Below are 17,472 nucleotides of genomic sequence, written 5' to 3'. Positions count from 1 at the left end.
TTCAGTAGTCCTGTTGTGTCGTGTTTCTTCCTGTATTACAAACATTGGATGCTTTCTCTTCGAGATGTGAAGAATAATATGAGTGAGGTTTCATATATAGCTTGGCCAGGTCTTCAACGTTGAAGATTAGAAAGTTCTCTCTGACCCTGAGTACCCTTCTTGTCATTTAATTATTAACAGTGTGTGGAAAGTTAAGTTAAAATTATATTAAATTGTATATATAATGTCCTGTCCTTGTTTTCATTTGACTTGTACATATTTCTCCCTCTTTCTCTCTCAAATGATAAAATAATATATATTTTTTAAACTGTCCAAAACCAAGGTCTCTTATTTATAAGGCTCAAGCACACCATCCACCGAAGTTTCATTTAGATTAGAAAGTGAGAGTTTGGATCAAAGACAGGTTGAGATTGCAAGGAATACAGAGAGAGAGAGAGAGAAAGAGAGAGAGATGGGAAGAGCACCATGTTGTGACAAGGCAATTGTGAAGAGAGGGCCATGGTCACCTGAAGAAGACTCAAAGCTGAAGGATTACATAGAGAAGAATGGGACTGGAGGGAATTGGATTGCTCTTCCTCAGAAAGCTGGTAAGAACATATCATGATTTTTATGAAGAAAAAAATTTCTAGAATTTGTAAAGTTGAAACCTGTATATATTATCTTTTTGTGGGATCTCATATATATGTGTTATATATATACACTACTCTCTAGCTAATAAGGTTCAATTTGATTGTGAATATGATCATAGGTCTCAAGAGATGTGGGAAAAGTTGCAGATTGAGATGGCTTAACTATCTCAGGCCCAACATTAAGCATGGAGATTTCTCAGATGAAGAAGACAGAATAATTTGCAGCCTCTATGTTAATATTGGAAGCAGGTATTTAAAACAACCACTAGCAGTAGCACTGAACAAGTTGTTTAGCACTTTCGGACCAATCTAATCTGAAATTAATGATCTAGATCCAGCATATTCATATAACATCTTTTCCCCCTCCTTTTTTTCCTCTTTAATCGTCATCAACTACATGCTCCAGCGAAATACTGATAAAATCTCTATCTATCTATCCAAATGAGGTAAAACGAAAATTGAAAAACAAGGAGAAAAAAAGGGCAATACTAGTTTTTTTTTTTAATTTTTTTTTAAAAAAAACTGATTGTTAATTAGTATATGCCTATATTTGGATAGCACTTTCACATGCATGCTGAGTTTAGAGTTCAGATCCAACACCATATCCACTTAAATAATGTTTTTAAAACGTTGAGTTGAAACTTAATTAGCTTTCATATACATATTTATAGGTGGTCAATTATAGCTGCTCAGTTGCCAGGGAGGACTGACAATGACATAAAGAACTATTGGAACACAAAGTTAAAGAAAAAGCTCATGGGGTTTCTTCTTGTTTCTCATCAAAGAAAACCTCAATTTCCATCTTCCAATGAACAAAATCCACTACCTTCTCCTTCTTCTCACCCACTATCCTCATCAATGTACACTGACTACTGCAGCTACAACCCAGCAACAGCTTCATCTTTCACAGGTCTTGAACCTATTTCACTTCCTTCAAGTAACTATGCAAGCACAAGTTGCAACACAACAACCTCAATTTCTGTCCCCTTTTACCAAAACCAAGAGTCCATGGTTAGTGTTAGTCCCATGCAACAATATTACCCTATCAGAGACAACATGCTCATTTTTGGTAGTGAAGGAAGTTGCAGTTCCTCTGATGGAAGCTGCACTCAGGTTAGCCATAGCAGGGAGATCAAGCAAGAGGAAATGGGTTATCAGAGCTACATGTCTAGTGGATTTGAAGAATATAACAACAATTTTATGCTTAGTTATGGAAGCACTAATGATGGTGGTGAAAATAATATTAACCATTATGCAGAAAAGTCATCATGTGGATTCTTTGGCCAAAAGCAAACCCCTAATTTGGATTATGATCTTGAGAATATTAAGCAATTGATTAGTAGTAGTAGTAACAACAACAGTTTCAGTATTGATGAAAACAAGACAGAGGAGAAAGGCATGTACTATTGCTACTACTGACTGAAACTGATGACTGACTACAAGTGAAATCAGAAAGATATGATTCAGAAAGAAAAAAAGGACATTGAGCTTTCTGGGGTTCTGCGTTTCTTTGATGAAATGAAACATTTCTTATTTTGACAGTACATGGTAAATGTTTCTTTATATTTTGTGCATATCTTCTCGGAAATGATGATGATGACGACCATGATGTAAGATTTTTGTATGTATGCTATGCTCTGCGTGCAAGTGGAACTCTCCGATCAGAAATGAATGTTATGAAAAATTAGAAAACAAAGCTTCTTATATCATAGGAGAGTGGGAAAAAAAAATGAAATATATAAGCTTTATCTTTTCTATGTATATTATATAATGGGAAAAATTATTCTTATATCACATGAGACCACCTTTCTTTCTTACACACCTGTGCCACCTTTTTTTTTTTCTTTTTTCTTTTTTTCAGATGATAGAGTCCACTAGTTTGTCTCTATGACATGAGATAATTATCTCTTTTAATATGAGATTAATAAAACCCTTATATAATATAGATGAGAATTTGTTATTTGTTATGTGTTATTTGTCAGAAACAGAATTATTGATTTAAGCACCCCGTTGAAGGATCTTTTGCAAAGTAGCAAGGTCTGAGTGAAAATGGAAACTTGTTTGCTACAAACCTCAATTTTCTTAAAATTAATAAAAAGAAAATAATTATATATGGATGCTAGCGAATTTTTGTTGTCATGTGTGGAAATCTGGGGACTCAATCTGTAACATTAACTTAAATTATTAAATATAATATTAATCGTTTTGAACAAGTTTGTTTAAAGATGAGAGATATTTTAACTACTAAATTTTTTCACTACCAACTTATTACGTATCTAATTATTATTAGATTAACATTTTCTCTCTTTTTAAAAACTTTGTAACATTCTCTATCTTTGATCCAATGATAATGTGATGAATAATAAGTTAGTAGTTAAAGTTTTTGGTAGTTAGAATATCCTCACGATTGTTTAAATTAGTATGACAACTATGAGGCGGCAAAAGCCATGAAACTTGTGTCTAAGTTTGTGCGAAACAGAAGCCATTGTTGACAAATTGAAAGTTCTTTTATTAATTTAGAATATATGTTCTTTTAAAAGTAGTTTGATTTTTTTAGTCTAACTTTTACTAAAATTAACATATGTTATGTTTAATTTTTTTAAATTGTGTATATATCTTGTTTATAATTTTAAATTTTTTATTTATATTTTAAAATTATATCTGAATTAATTGTACATATTTCTCTTATAATTTTAAATATGTTTTTTTTCAATATTTTATCTTTTAATCTATTTTTTTTATTTGAGTTTAAAACTTGAAACATTATTTGGTCTACATTACACTCATTTTTAATTTGGTCCTTATTTAAAAATATTGTTATTTAGCCCTATATATCCAATTGTTTTTAATTTGGTTATTATTGTGTATTATTGTTATAAAATTGTTTGTTAAAGTTTAATATATTTTTTAGTACACTAAAGTTTAATATATTAAATGCATCGACTAAATTGAAAATGAATTGTCACATCTAAATATTAGAAACATTATAATTTTGGTCCACATACAGTAAAGTTTTTTTAATTTGATTTTGATATTTAACAATAATTTCAGCAAATAATGATAAAATGCGTTTAATTTTGGGGGAATATATCAAAATACTGAGTGATGTTATGTTTATGTATCTTGACTGTGTATTTTGTCAAATGAAATTTATCTAGTCTTACGAGTGAATGATTTTATTTTTTTATAATATATTTAGTTAAATCATCTCGAGATTCAATGGTCTAACTATTGAAAATAAGACCATTTAGTGGGGGGAAATTAACATAATCTGAATGGACCCCAAATACATGAACCTCCCCTAGCTACTGCTATTCCAGTTGTTTTAAAAATAGAAAGAAATTCAAGATAATCAAATAACAAAATCAAACTCCAAAAAAAGTAGTTATATTTATATCGTATATCATCTTTATAGGTCACCTATCGCTCTCAGCATACAGTTTAGTATCCCATCAGTAATCTTTGGAAAAATATTACCAAAAAGGAAAAGAAAAATTAAAATAATAATAATAATAATATTTTGCAAAGAGAGCCCTTCGTATATGCATGGACTGAAGATATATAATTTGATCACTCTTCATTATTCGAGTCTAAGATGTGATATAATCGTGACATAAAATTATATCACATTGAAAAATAATTTTTAATACTTTTTAAAAAACTATAGTATATTGATTAATAAGCCATTTTAATGAATTAATTTATATTTGTTTATGTTATATAATGACATAATATGGGAGAAAAATAACGAGCAGGAGGCGTTGCCATATCATATTCAGGATTCACAGTCATGGGGAACAGTGACCATTGTGCCACTGTTCCCACTGTTATTTACCTAAATGCCATGCACCTGAACTTTTTTTCCAAACTGCCACGCGGGCTAGTTCGCTGGGAGTAGTAGCGAACTACGCATGATGATGTGTCAGTCAGCTGCTGGTTCTCAAGTTCGCTTGTGTCAGCCGCGAACTTGGGTGATAAAAAGTCTGCAACGTATTTTGAGTTCGCTGCCTACGCAAGCGACCTAGGTGGCACGTGTTTGAACCCTGCCAAGTTCGCTGGGGGCCAAGGCGACCTAGGTGCCACATGGCAGTTCCCTCGAAGTCAGCGCTGCCTTGGTCAGCGAACTACTTGCCGACAGCTACAGGTCGCTGGGCCATAAAGCGAACTCAGTGTTATATAATTTAGTCCCCCTTCCTCGATCAGTCATTCATTCTCTCGTTCATTTTCAAAAGAAATTTTTCCATTTCTGTGTGTGAATTCTATTTTCAGTACATAATGAGTGAGAATAACAATGATGTAATATGCCTTCTATATTACAATGGGAGAAGATATTTTGGATCGAATGGTCAAGTGTTTGAAGGAGATACGAAGATCTTCCGCATGAGTCCGCGTTGCAAATATAATGAGCTCAAGAAAATAATATACAAGAAGTTGAGATTACAACGAGGTCAATCCTTGTCTCGACTGATTGTTAGATGTGCTTCTGGTAACCCCGTGCAATGGGTTGCTGTAGAGGTGGTTGAGGATGAAGATGTGTCACTAGTAGTTGATGCATTTCGACAGCAAGGAGAGTCCTCATACATCGAGTTATATGCGGAACTAAACAACGGTGGAGAGGCAAGCACTCAATGTTTCATCCCTACCAGTCACTCCATAGACATTAACAAAGAGCCGGAAGTAGATGCGGAAGATATGAATGTTTCACCCCCACCATCATCTCCCCCAATAACACAACCTTTAGATGTGATTCATGCCAATGAAGTAGATGATCCATCGGGGCGTACTGATAGTTCCGAGGAGGTGGTTGATGAAGGTCTGGTCCTTGACAGTGACTCGTCGGATACAGACGTTGATGGTGATTTCGAGTTGGAAACGTCCACTGCTTTGGTTCAACCGATTCCATCACCGGGTATTATTGGTGCGCATGACCCACCACTGCTGCAGGTTAGGTAGTTTACCATTTGAGTTTTAAGATAGTTTACTGTTTCAGTTTAATTATATTTTTATGTACTTAACGACATTCGAAATGTGTGTTAAAAAGCAGTGGATAATGTTCCATTTTGGTTAGAAATACCACATTACACGCACATTAACTGGGCACACCCCGATCAAGAGTGTGATGACATGCAAGGGGCACAAGTACCAAATTGGCAAATGGGTCAAGAGCTTTATAAGGACCAGCAATTTGAAAGCAAGCAGGATGTACAAATGGCCATCAAACAGTATTGTATGGAAAAAAATCGCACAACTGTCGTACTAAAAAGTGATACGCAAAGGCTGATAATGATTTGTCAAAATCACAATGATGGTTGTCCGTGGAGGATGCGAGCATATCTGAAAAAAGGCGGTCATGAATGGATAATAGGCGTGTGGAACAACATCCATACGTGTGTATCTCAAACACTTTCACAGGATCACAAACAACTTAACTCTAGTTTCATTTGTGAATTGATCATCGGTAAGTCAACCGTCTGGTAAATGTTTAAATTAATATTGTGAGTGTAACGCTAATACGTTGTTTGTCAAACCGCAGAAATGATACGTGAAGAGCCTAGTGTTAAAATTGGGTTAATACAGGAGAGGATTGCATCAAGTCTAGGATTTCATATATCATACCGAAAAGCCTGGAAATCAAAGCAGAAGGCAATTGTGAGGGTATTTGGGGATTGGGATGAGTCGTACGCGTTTCTGCCAAGATGGTTGGATTATATGTTATTGTTTTCTCCTGGGTCTGCCTATAAACTGGATGTGAATGAACATAGGATTGATGGTCGGCTCGATGGTTCGCACAAGGTGTTTAAAAGGGTTTTTTGGACATTCAAATAGTGTTGTGATGCCTTTAATTATTGCAAGCCTATGCTCCAAATCGATGGGACACATTTGTATGGAAAATACCGCGGAACGCTAATGATCGCTACAGCTATTGACGGTAACAATTATGTCCTCCCTGTAGCGTTTGCTGTTGTTAGTTGTGAGAATATTGACAATTGGTCCTGGTTTTTGGCCATGTTACGGATCCATGTGACTCCGAAAGATGGAATATGCCTTATTTCTAATCGACATGCAGGTATATTGGCAGCCGTCAATAATGTTGCGTTAGGGTGGCAACCACCCAAAGCGTACCATGTTTTTTGCGTAAGACATCTGGCAAGCAATTTCAATCATAAGTTCAAAAACATCATGTTGAAGAAGCAGTTAAAGAAGTTAGGTATGGATGTCACTAGAATTTTATTAATTTGTTACAATGATCGTATGACGCTGATGTTATTAGTTATTAACAATTATGTGTTGTCATGTACAGGCTACACTACATCGCAATTGGATTTTGACGCTGGTTTGGAAAAATTTAAAGAATCAAGCCCACAGATAACAGCATGGATTGATCGAATTCCGAAGGAAGAATGGAGTATATCATACGATGCTGAAGGAAGGCGATTTGGCCATATGACTACAAACTTGTCGGAGTGTGTTAACAAGGTTCTTAAAGGTGCTAGAAACTTACCAATCACGTCTTTGGTGCGCATCACGTACGCTAGGCTTAACGAATATTTTTTGGCCCACGGGGAGGAGGCTCGGGAAGAGATGGACAAAGATAATCGTTTCGCCAAAGTGTTCTGGGTTGAATATGTTAAAAACCAACAAAATGCTGCAACACACTTTGTTACGTCGTATGACAGACAAAAAACACGATTTGAAGTTCAAGAGTCTTACAATCAAAGAACTCATAGAGGAGGAAAGAAATGGTGGGTTTCATTACAGGATCGGGCCTGTCAATGTGGTGAGTTTACTGCTTTTAGGTACCCATGTAGTCATGTGATTGTTGCGTGCAAATCAGTAAATCATGACCCCTTACAATACATTGATCCTGCATATAGTGCGTCATATCAATGCCAGGTATATTCTGGGCAATGGTATCCAATTGGTAATGAAGACTTCATCCCACCCAGCCAAGGCCCAACAATTCTCCCGGATGTGTCACTGAGACGTAAAAAAGGCAGGCCGCGAAGTACCCGAATCTGTAACGAAATGGATCAGCGCGAGGGTGTGAGCCAGCAGGTAAGATGTGGTTATTGTAGGGTTGTTGGCCATGACAGACGTCGTTGTCCATCTCGCTTGCAAGGCAATTAAATGTTGCGTGAAACAAACTTGTCGAAACGTTGGTTACCCTCTTCTGCCTGTGTGTTGTCACACGTTTTTTTGTTTTGTTTATAATTATGCCTGCTTTTATTTGATTCTGGATTGTCGTTAGTCGTGATGTTTATTGAATGTAATATGTTAATTAATATGATCATCGGGTGCTTACTGGTTTCATAATTTTCTTTTCGGGTAGTTAACTAGGGATAGCACATAACACCACATGAATCTAAAAATAACATAATAGTCAGCATACAGTAATAAATGGAAATCAAAGGATGGAGTCCAAAACAGATCATTTACATACATATGAATGCTCTGATAAAAATAAAAGTCCTATGATAAAACAACAAATCACTGCTGTCGCGGTCGCCCATGATACTTCGCACAACGTGCCTGGTTATGCTCATATGGTGACAAGAAACAGCGCTCCCTGGCCTGTCTATCTGGATTACGCCTGACCACGTCTTCACCGTCTCCTCCGGGTGCAACGTCTGCTTCCGCTCCTGGGTCTGCATCAATATCGTCCATAGTACCCGCAATGTCCTCCTGCGCAAGCAAACCTGTAGGACCAGATGAGGGTGACTGAAAGAAGTCAGCCAAAAATGCCTCCGGTGTGGCCATGACGGCAAGGGAATCGAATGTGGGTATGTAATCCTCTGTGAACTCTTCCAGACCGGGCTGAGGATGCGAACTGGACTGTCCTGGAAACTGGTTGTGCTCGTGCGCAGAAGGCTCAACATGAGAATAAGATGGACCACTGGTCTGACCTGGGAACTGCTGACCTGGGAATGGCTGAGTGAAGTGTGGCTGATATCCAGGGTACGAGTGCGTCGGTGCTGAAAACCATGGGTACCCGAAGTGAGTCGATGACCCGCTAGGCTGAGACGGACCGCCTGGGGGAGGCCACCAGTAAGGCTGCGACAGCCCACCTGGAGGGTAAGCTGGGGCATAAAACTGACCGGCTGGACGGGGCGGAAGAGACTGCACAAGCACAGGCCTATCAGCCATAGCGGGAGCCTGATGATGCAGTGGCAGTCCCTCGTGGTGTGCACGCTGGCTAACACGCGGATGACGAGGCGGTTCCACTGTCTGCACCACTGCCGGCGGAGGTGCAGCCTCTCCAGGCTCTGTCAATCTGCCAAACTCATCGAATGCGGACATCATCTGAAGGGTCTCATCGTATATCTGGCGATATGTGAATGCTCCTTGGGCCTCGTCTGATGCCATATGCAGAACAGTCTCCATGCGATCACTCTGTGAAGCGAATATAATGTTAAATGTATGATGTCATTACAAAAAAAAAATACAAAATGTAACAATATTAATGACAAGGGCTAAAATTAACGTACCACATGAGAACGAATGGCCGATCTCTGCATCATCCATCTACGCGTATGCTGAAAATACCACTGCATGTACGTGCTGTTGGGAGACAGATGACCTTCTCCCTGCAAGGGCTGTGGACCCTGCACAATGAGGGCATCCCTGGAATGCCACTGCGCTATATAAAGTCCATGACGGTCCCTCCAGTCAACATCACCCTTATCAGTCAGGGTGATGGTCAGCAGCTCTGAACTCATGAAAGGATCGCTCGGTATCGGCTGCCTAAAATGAAATTGCCTCAGCACTCTATCCGGCTGCTGGTAGACAACAATCTGGTAGTGTATGAGTGGGCATATAGCTAACCATCTGCGTGACTCCTCGGACGAGGGGGGATGCCCAACGAATCCGTCGTATGGCCTCCACTGTATCCTGCGGGTAGGGATAACGTCAATGTGATGACGATATCGTCTGATGTGGGAGTAACGACGTCGTATGGACACATATTCATTAAACCTGCAAAACAATAACACAATAAAAATTACTAATTAACGTAACAGACAGTGAAAATGAAGACAAACAAAAAAACCAGACATACCTTGCTCCAAAAATAGCATCTGGATCGGTGATCGCTGGGATTCCTGGGGAGATAGTAGGGAAACGTGTCCATGCCCACAATTGTAGTAACAGAGTACAGCCACCCATATCCGATCGTCCTGGGTCAGTAACCTTGCACAACTCCCTGTACAAAGTAGCCAGGACAGTGGAACCCTAAGAATACGTCCTAGTCCTCTGAAAATCATCCAAAAATAGGAGATACCGCGCATGGACGAAGCTAGATGCAGTCTCAACGAAGAGGCAACCACCTATAATGCGCAAAATCAATGCACGTGTGTATCGCATACGGTCAACTTCATTGCCAGACCATTCATGCCAATTTAGATACTGTTCCCTCATAAATGTAAGCGAAATTTGGTTTTTATATAAGTCGCGCGACCGACCCGGCCGAACGCCCAAAAAATCTCCCACCATCTGGGAGAAGGGATGACCTCCAACGCGGCCAAATACAACCTCTCCATCTGTAGGCAGTCCAAGCAGATGGTGGACATCCTCCAGAGTAATCGTCACCTCACCCATGGACATATGGAATGTGCGCGTCTCAGGACGCCATCTCTCCACAAGGGCCGAAATGAGATGGTGGTCAATCTGACAATAAAAAATTATTTTACATTTTATCACAATTGATTAACTATACAACATGTAATTTTTTTACTTATCTACTCTATGTATCACCGACCTCATGGTTGCGCAGACGCGCAATGTGATAAAACCCTGCCTGCTGCAGGTAAGGATGGATCTCCTCGGGTATATTTAGATGATCCCATGAAGCAGCGTGTCTGACGTTCAGTACACGATCATCTGAATTTGCGTCACCAGATCTGTTCCATACGTACGTCGAAATGTGTTTCTCCTGCAACGTCAGGAGAGACGGCACCAATGGACCAGGGTCAATGAAGGTCTGGTGCGGGTCCTGTTGCGGGTTCTGTTGCTCCATGAATCTATTTACAAATAATAAATACAAAATTGATTAATAAATATATAAATTTTAAAGTTCAATTAATTATTCTATACTCCATAATTAATTACTAATAAAGAAATACTAAAATTAAATACTAATTACTAAAAAATAATTAAATAAACACAAACATTGTGGTAAAAAGACTTTGTCACATTTATTTGTCAACCCTAAAACACGCTAATTTTATTTAATTCGGTTATTTTAATTATTGCATAATCTAAATTTTAGTAAATACAAAATCTAACAAAATTAAAATAATTCTTTTCTAACCTAGATGCCAAGACTATAAATAATATCAAACAATTAATATTATTAAATTATACATTAATAAAAAGTACCACACCTAATAACATTAACATACATATTATATAAGTCAATGTTCAAAGTTAACACCAATTATTTTTCAATCCTACAAATAAATTATTTTATTTAATTCAATATTATTATTTATTGCATAATTAACATTTTATTAACTACATAAATAGACACATTAACATATAAAAATATAACATGACTAAATCCTATTAATAAATAATGCATATAAAATAATTTATTAAATAGATTAATTAAACTATAAAATATTTAACTACTTAAATTAACATGCAATTACTAAACTATTAATATTAGAATAATTCAAATAATAAAATAAATAATATGTCATCTAACCTAATGTGTCATAACATTAATCATAAAAATTATCTTACCCTAAAACCTATAAATAAATAACGCATATAAAATAATTTATTACATACATTAATTAAACAATATGTTATTTAACTACTAACATTAAAATGTAATTACTAAACTACTAATATTAAAATAATTAAAATAATAAAACAATTAAATTAAATAGATTAATTAAACTATAAAATATTTAACTACTTAAATTAACATGCAATTACTAAACTATTAATATTAGAATAATTCAAATAATAAAATAAATAATATGTCATCTAACCTAATGTGTCATAACATTAATCATCAAAATTATCTTCTTCTAAAACCTATAAATGAATAATGCATATAAAACAATTTATTACATACATTAATTAAACAATATGTTATTTAACTACTAACATTAAAATGTAATTACTAAACTACTAATATTAAACTAATTAAAATAATAAAACAATTAAAATGTCATCTAACCTAATATTTTATGTTACATATAATATATTAAACAACAACTAATTAACAATAAAAAAATTAAAAATTAATCAAATGATACATCACTAACCTCAAATGAAGACTTAAGACCAAATGTGAGAGCAAGGAAATTAAGAGAGAGAGAGAGAATTAAGAGAGAGAGAGAGAGAGAGAGAAAATGAGGAGACGTATGAAAGGGAGGGGGGTGTTTATATAGGGTGAAAATGTAGCCGTTGGGCACAGGTCACCTGCGTGGGCAGCGACCTCGCTCATGCACGTCACGCGGCCTGACTGGTCAGGCATTAATTGCAACAGAGGTCGCCTGCGTCAGTCGCGACCTCTCTTGCATGCACGTCACGTGGCCTGGCTGGGCAGGCATTAATTGCAACAGAGGTCGCCTGCGTCAGTCACGAACTCTGACACCACCAGGAAGCTGACAGCTCAGCATTACGAGGTCGCTACTACTCCCAGCAAACTAGCCCGCGTGGCAGTTTGGAAAAAAAATTCAAGTGCGTGACATTTAGGTAAATAACAGTGGCAATGGTGGCACAATAGTCACTGTTGCCGGTCATGACTGGTTTCGAAGGCATTGGGGATTGGGAGCACAGTGCAGAAGAGAAACAGCATAAGTTTATGGAAGCGACAAAGGAAGGTTCATGCAAGTCGTTTTATATTAACAGGTTGTGTGATGTGGTGGAATCCCCATTGGAAACCAATCAAATTAATAGGCTCCAAAATAATATGATAGCCAATATTTCTGTCAGTTTGAACTTGCTCATTTTTTGTTTTTGTTTTTTATCAATTTTCAAATCACATTTCACAACTGCCAAACAAATATATAAAAATTATTAATATAACTTCATCCAACATATTAAGTTTTTGAATTGAAATAATTTTTTATATAATATCAGAACTAACGTAAATTGATTAAGTGATTATTAGTTCAATCTCACCACCTCATTATATTAATAAAAATAATTAATACTGCTTACCAAAAAAAAAAAGGATTTGCATTTGTCATTTAACATGACACAATAAATTTTTCTACACACACAATATTTTGTGGGGCCCACATTTTTGAAGAAAAAAGAAAAAGAAAAAATTACGGCACGCAAAACGAATCTCTATAACATTACACAATCACTTTTTCTACAACATAACTCTTATAAAACCCAAAAAATTAATACTATAAAGTTCCTTAACACAAATAAGCTGAACTTGATGTATCATCCATCTTTTAAATCCAATGAAATCTCATGTAAAAGAACATGTAAAAAAAATATAAAATTCATTAAAATAAGTTCAACCAACAACTGAATATTTTGAAAAATATTCAATAAATACGCACACGTTGTTTTGGATCAATATTGTTAATTCTGATTGCTACTTTTTGTTTCCTCTTCCCTCTTCCTCTTTTTCATTCTCATCAATAACCAATCACTCTATCTTGAAGTTTGTGAAATATGTGAATATAAGAAATTTTTAATATACTCCAGAATCATCGTGGTGCTTCTATTCAAAAATTAATATTTGTATTAAATTTTTTTTTCTTCTCTCTCCTCTCTCTTCAACCTTTTCTCTCACCTCATTTTCACCCAATTTTTTTTACTCCCAGACCACAGTAAATTCGCTCGTGAACATGATGATTTTGAACATGACAATTATATCTTACTTTCTGTTTTTTTACCTTTCGTATTTGGATGAAAGTTACATATTTGACTATACATATAATACCTTGTGCACTTTAAAATTCCTAAAATCATATTTACCTGCCTCAACTTCATTTGGTATACCGTATACGGTGGCAAAAAAAAAATTAAAATATTACTTTTTTAATAAATAATTATAAATAAGTTGCTGTTTTGAACATATTTACGAATATATTGCACTCATTCACGTCTAAATTAGGCGTGATTCTCAAGGTATTCACGCCTAAATTAGGCATAACTCTTCTGGTGTTGACACGTGATATAAAAAGTTAACAGTTTAATCGTAAAATTTTATAAGGCCAAAACTTTTGACTCGTGTATCCGAATCAGGTAATTTTTTCTTTTGATTCGACATAACTTTTCAAGATCTACACAATGACATCTCATTTGATATATTTTATCTCTTACAAACATAGTTCAAATTTGAAATAATGGTACTATAAAGATGACACCAAAGTGGATTAGCTTATGGAAAAAATATTTCTGCACTTAATACAGATAAGTTATCTGCATTTATTCTCAAAAAGACGTTCTTTTAGTATTGAAATCTTAGAAAATTATAAATATAAAGACTATTATAACCTTGAAATAAATTAAAATTACAAAATACTATAATTTCTGCCCCAAAACGACATCGTATTGGACTTACTGCAGATAACTTATCTGCAGTAATTGCAGAAAAAGCGAACCCGTAGCTTATTTATAGCCTATGAATGGTTTTTATAAATAAAATACATCTTTGTTAAAGGTTTAGAATATTTATTTAATTATTTTCTTTATTAATACAGATTTTTCAAATTAATTTTTGAGTTTAAATCACAAATCAAATCTTTATTTTTTTTATTAATAATAATTTCTTAATTTTTTAAATTTAAATCACAAATCAAATCTTTATTTATTATTTTATATTAAATCACAAACTCAGAACTCGGATGCTTCTAGGTTTAAACCTTCTTATTATACCATTATTGTAAATCTAAATTGTGTTTATAAGAGATAAAATATATCAAATGAGATGTCATTGCGTAGATCTCGAAAAGTTACGTGGAATAAAAAAAATTAACTTATTCGGATACCCGAGTCAAAAGTTACAACATTCCAAAGTTTTACGGTTCGTAAGTTGATTTTTTTGTGTCACGTGTCAACACCAGATGAGTCACGCCTAACTTAGGCGTGAATGATCACGTTTAATTTGGACGTAAATATGTGTATAAATTCATAAATAATTGCGAAACAATTATACATTAATAATTATTTATTAAATTCATTTTAATTGTTTTTGCCGGTATACGGTAGTTTACTTTTTGAATTATAACATTTAATTTACACCTACTAAAAACATTCTGAATACGTCTCAGGTGGTTCAATAGATACCACCCTATCATCACCGTTGAGCCCAAGAAATTATATGTGGTAATTAAATGAAAAGTCTTTGGTCCAATAAAATAAGAAAAAAATATTTATTCTTTTAAAGAATGATCATTTTATTAATAAGGATATTTTTCTTCTTTCTTATTTTTATTTTTATTTTTATTTTTTATAACTTACCGATCACCAACGGTTAAGTATGTATTGTATCATTTTTTCCGTACATGGATGGCGAATATCTAGTAAAGTTTGTTTGTGTATTGAGCGAATGATTTAATTAATTATCTGAAAACTAAAACATCAACAAATAATGTGTATTATTTGAATATTTATAAATAAAAAAGCTCAAGTATAGTAAAGTTTTAAAGTAGCCAAAATAATTAAAATAATCACTTTTATATTTATCTGTATATTTGTTTTTTCCTGGAGATAATTTATCCTCTTTAATTCCAAAAAGATATTTTTTTTGATAATTGGAGATAACTTCAGCTATAAAAAAATTTAAATTAAACTATATATTTTTTTTCGAAACAAGACGATAAAAAAATGAAAATCAAAATAATGTGAAACAATTAACTTACATAATTTATACTGGACCAATCTCTATACAGACAAATGGCGTGTGTTGTTATCCTATCAGATGTTGTACCGGAGCACCCACTTTTTAGGGGTGTACCTTTCGATTAGCTTTATGTCAGACTGTTGCTTGGTCATACCTTTTGACTTTATCAATTATTTCTTAAATTATATATATATATATATATATATATATATATATTTATGTATATATATATATATATTTTGTTTTCATATTATAAAAATAATTTTACTTTTTATATATATATAAATGTGTATAGATCCATGTGAAGACAAAAAAAAAATAACATGAGGGGTACATATTTTTATGTGTGTAGAAGATAAATTATTTCTTATAAAAAATAATAATTCATATATATATATATATATATATTGGATTTAGTGTTTAGGATATAAGGTTAAATTTACTTAACAATTAAGGAGTTTATTTAAAATTAAAAAAACAATATTTTGATTTGAAAAAGAATATTTAGACTATAATTTTAAAATTTTATTTTAATTAAATGTAATAAACTAGGCAAACTCAAATTAAGATAGTGAGTTTTTAAGAAAGATGTTGAATGATGCTTGTTATCCTTCGAGTTTGGATGGAAGAGTTTGAACAATAAGGAAAGAAAAAAAAATTATGAAAATATGAAATATTTTGAAACAACTAAACAACCAGTGTTCGAGAATTTTAAAATAATATATTTTTTATAGTAAAAAAAATACAAAAAATAAAGAATTTTCCTTTTTTTTCAAATCTCTCCATTTATACATATCAAAGATTCTTTTGTAGATTTAATATATTTCTATTTTACATTAAACAAGTAAAATTTTTATGTAAATTATATGGTATAATTAGATAATATCTAAAATAATAATATACTACTTTTCATCAACTAATTTCACATAAATTGATTTGTCAAATCAAATTTAGTGCTGATCGGGAATGCTACTTTAATAATTTTATATTAGACTTATCTAGCACATCTTCTTACAAAAGCTCATTGAGATAAGAAATTTTAGAGTAAAATATGTCATATACCATATTAAATAATTATCTCACATAAAAACTCAAATTGTTAAGTAAAGGGTATTTTAATAATTTTATATTAGATTTCTAAGGTATTTTAATAATTTTATATTAGATTTCTCTAATAAAAAGTTATGATCGAGTGGCTCATTCACACTTGTTTTTGTCAATTTAACAGGGAATCTAATACTGAATTGTGACTTTGATGAACCAGGACACTTACTCGAAATAAGTCCATTTACTTGAGTAAACATTTGAGCTTACTCGAGTATTTGTTGAGGGAGCCTTAAAATATCAGTCAGGTGAGTTGGTGATCTATGGATGGAATGTATTCATGGGAACTAATACTAGAGAACTTTGTTTAGAACGATGGGACTACTCATAATTAACCATGTAGGAAGCTCATAAAAGTGAAATTTCCACCAGACATAAAATACGATTTAGGACCTAATGTTTTCAATTGAGTATGTTATAAATAAATATATTGAGTTAAGGAGTCACATAATCAACCACGATAACATTTTAATATTTAACTTGTCGTCAGTGTCAAGTTGTTCTTGAGATCTTCTTCTGCCGAAGATATAGTATGGCCGAATCATAGTTTTTTTTTTTTTTTTTGGATTACAAAAAGTTTAAGTGGAGTTAGACACCGGTATCTCACTAGGGTAAGGGAAGACCCCCAACCTCTTTGAGGATTTCTGAGAGAGATTACATATCATCCACCAACAAAGTTCTCACATCGGCCAGCGAGGTTTGAACCCACGCCCTTGAGAGGTATGGACCAAATCCTTAGTCAACTGTGTCCACCTTTGTTGGATAAATTAAGATAAATCAAATCTTATAATTCCATACTTATGTACACCTTGGACCTGAAGAATTTGATATGAGTTGGTATAAAAACTTTTTAGCCATAAGATTTGATAAAATTCGTTGTTGCCTTAAATCAAACAGTTTGGATTGTCAGTCACCTTA

General features: G+C 34.0%; 1 protein-coding gene across 1 annotated transcript; it reads left to right on the top strand.

The window, feature by feature from the left end:
• The first annotated feature begins 451 nt into the window (after positions 1 to 451).
• Positions 452 to 2,048, top strand: LOC133303542 (transcription factor RAX2-like). Its single transcript, XM_061503460.1, has 3 exons — positions 452 to 587; positions 749 to 878; positions 1,301 to 2,048. Exons 1-3 carry the CDS (start codon positions 452 to 454, stop codon positions 2,046 to 2,048), a joined length of 1,014 nt encoding a protein of 337 aa, XP_061359444.1.
• The last annotated feature ends 15,424 nt before the right edge of the window (positions 2,049 to 17,472 follow it).

This window comes from Gastrolobium bilobum, unplaced genomic scaffold (assembly GCF_033153095.1).
Source record: "Gastrolobium bilobum isolate Gb01-03AN ecotype WA unplaced genomic scaffold, APGP_CSIRO_Gbil_v1 utg10809, whole genome shotgun sequence".
Lineage (NCBI taxonomy): Eukaryota > Viridiplantae > Streptophyta > Magnoliopsida > Fabales > Fabaceae > Gastrolobium > Gastrolobium bilobum.
Note: the sequence above shows the minus strand (reverse complement) of the source record. Positions and strands in the feature narration are given on the sequence as shown.

Bases quoted from the DNA above. Each gene is read 5' to 3' on its own strand.
- LOC133303542 (XM_061503460.1), top strand. From the start codon at position 452: ATGGGAAGAGCACCATGTTGTGACAAGGCAATTGTGAAGAGAGGGCCA. The intron at 588-748 runs GTAAGAACATAT...ATATGATCATAG, and splicing joins TGCTCTTCCTCAGAAAGCTG to GTCTCAAGAGATGTGGGAAA. The intron at 879-1,300 runs GTATTTAAAACA...ACATATTTATAG, and splicing joins TATGTTAATATTGGAAGCAG to GTGGTCAATTATAGCTGCTC.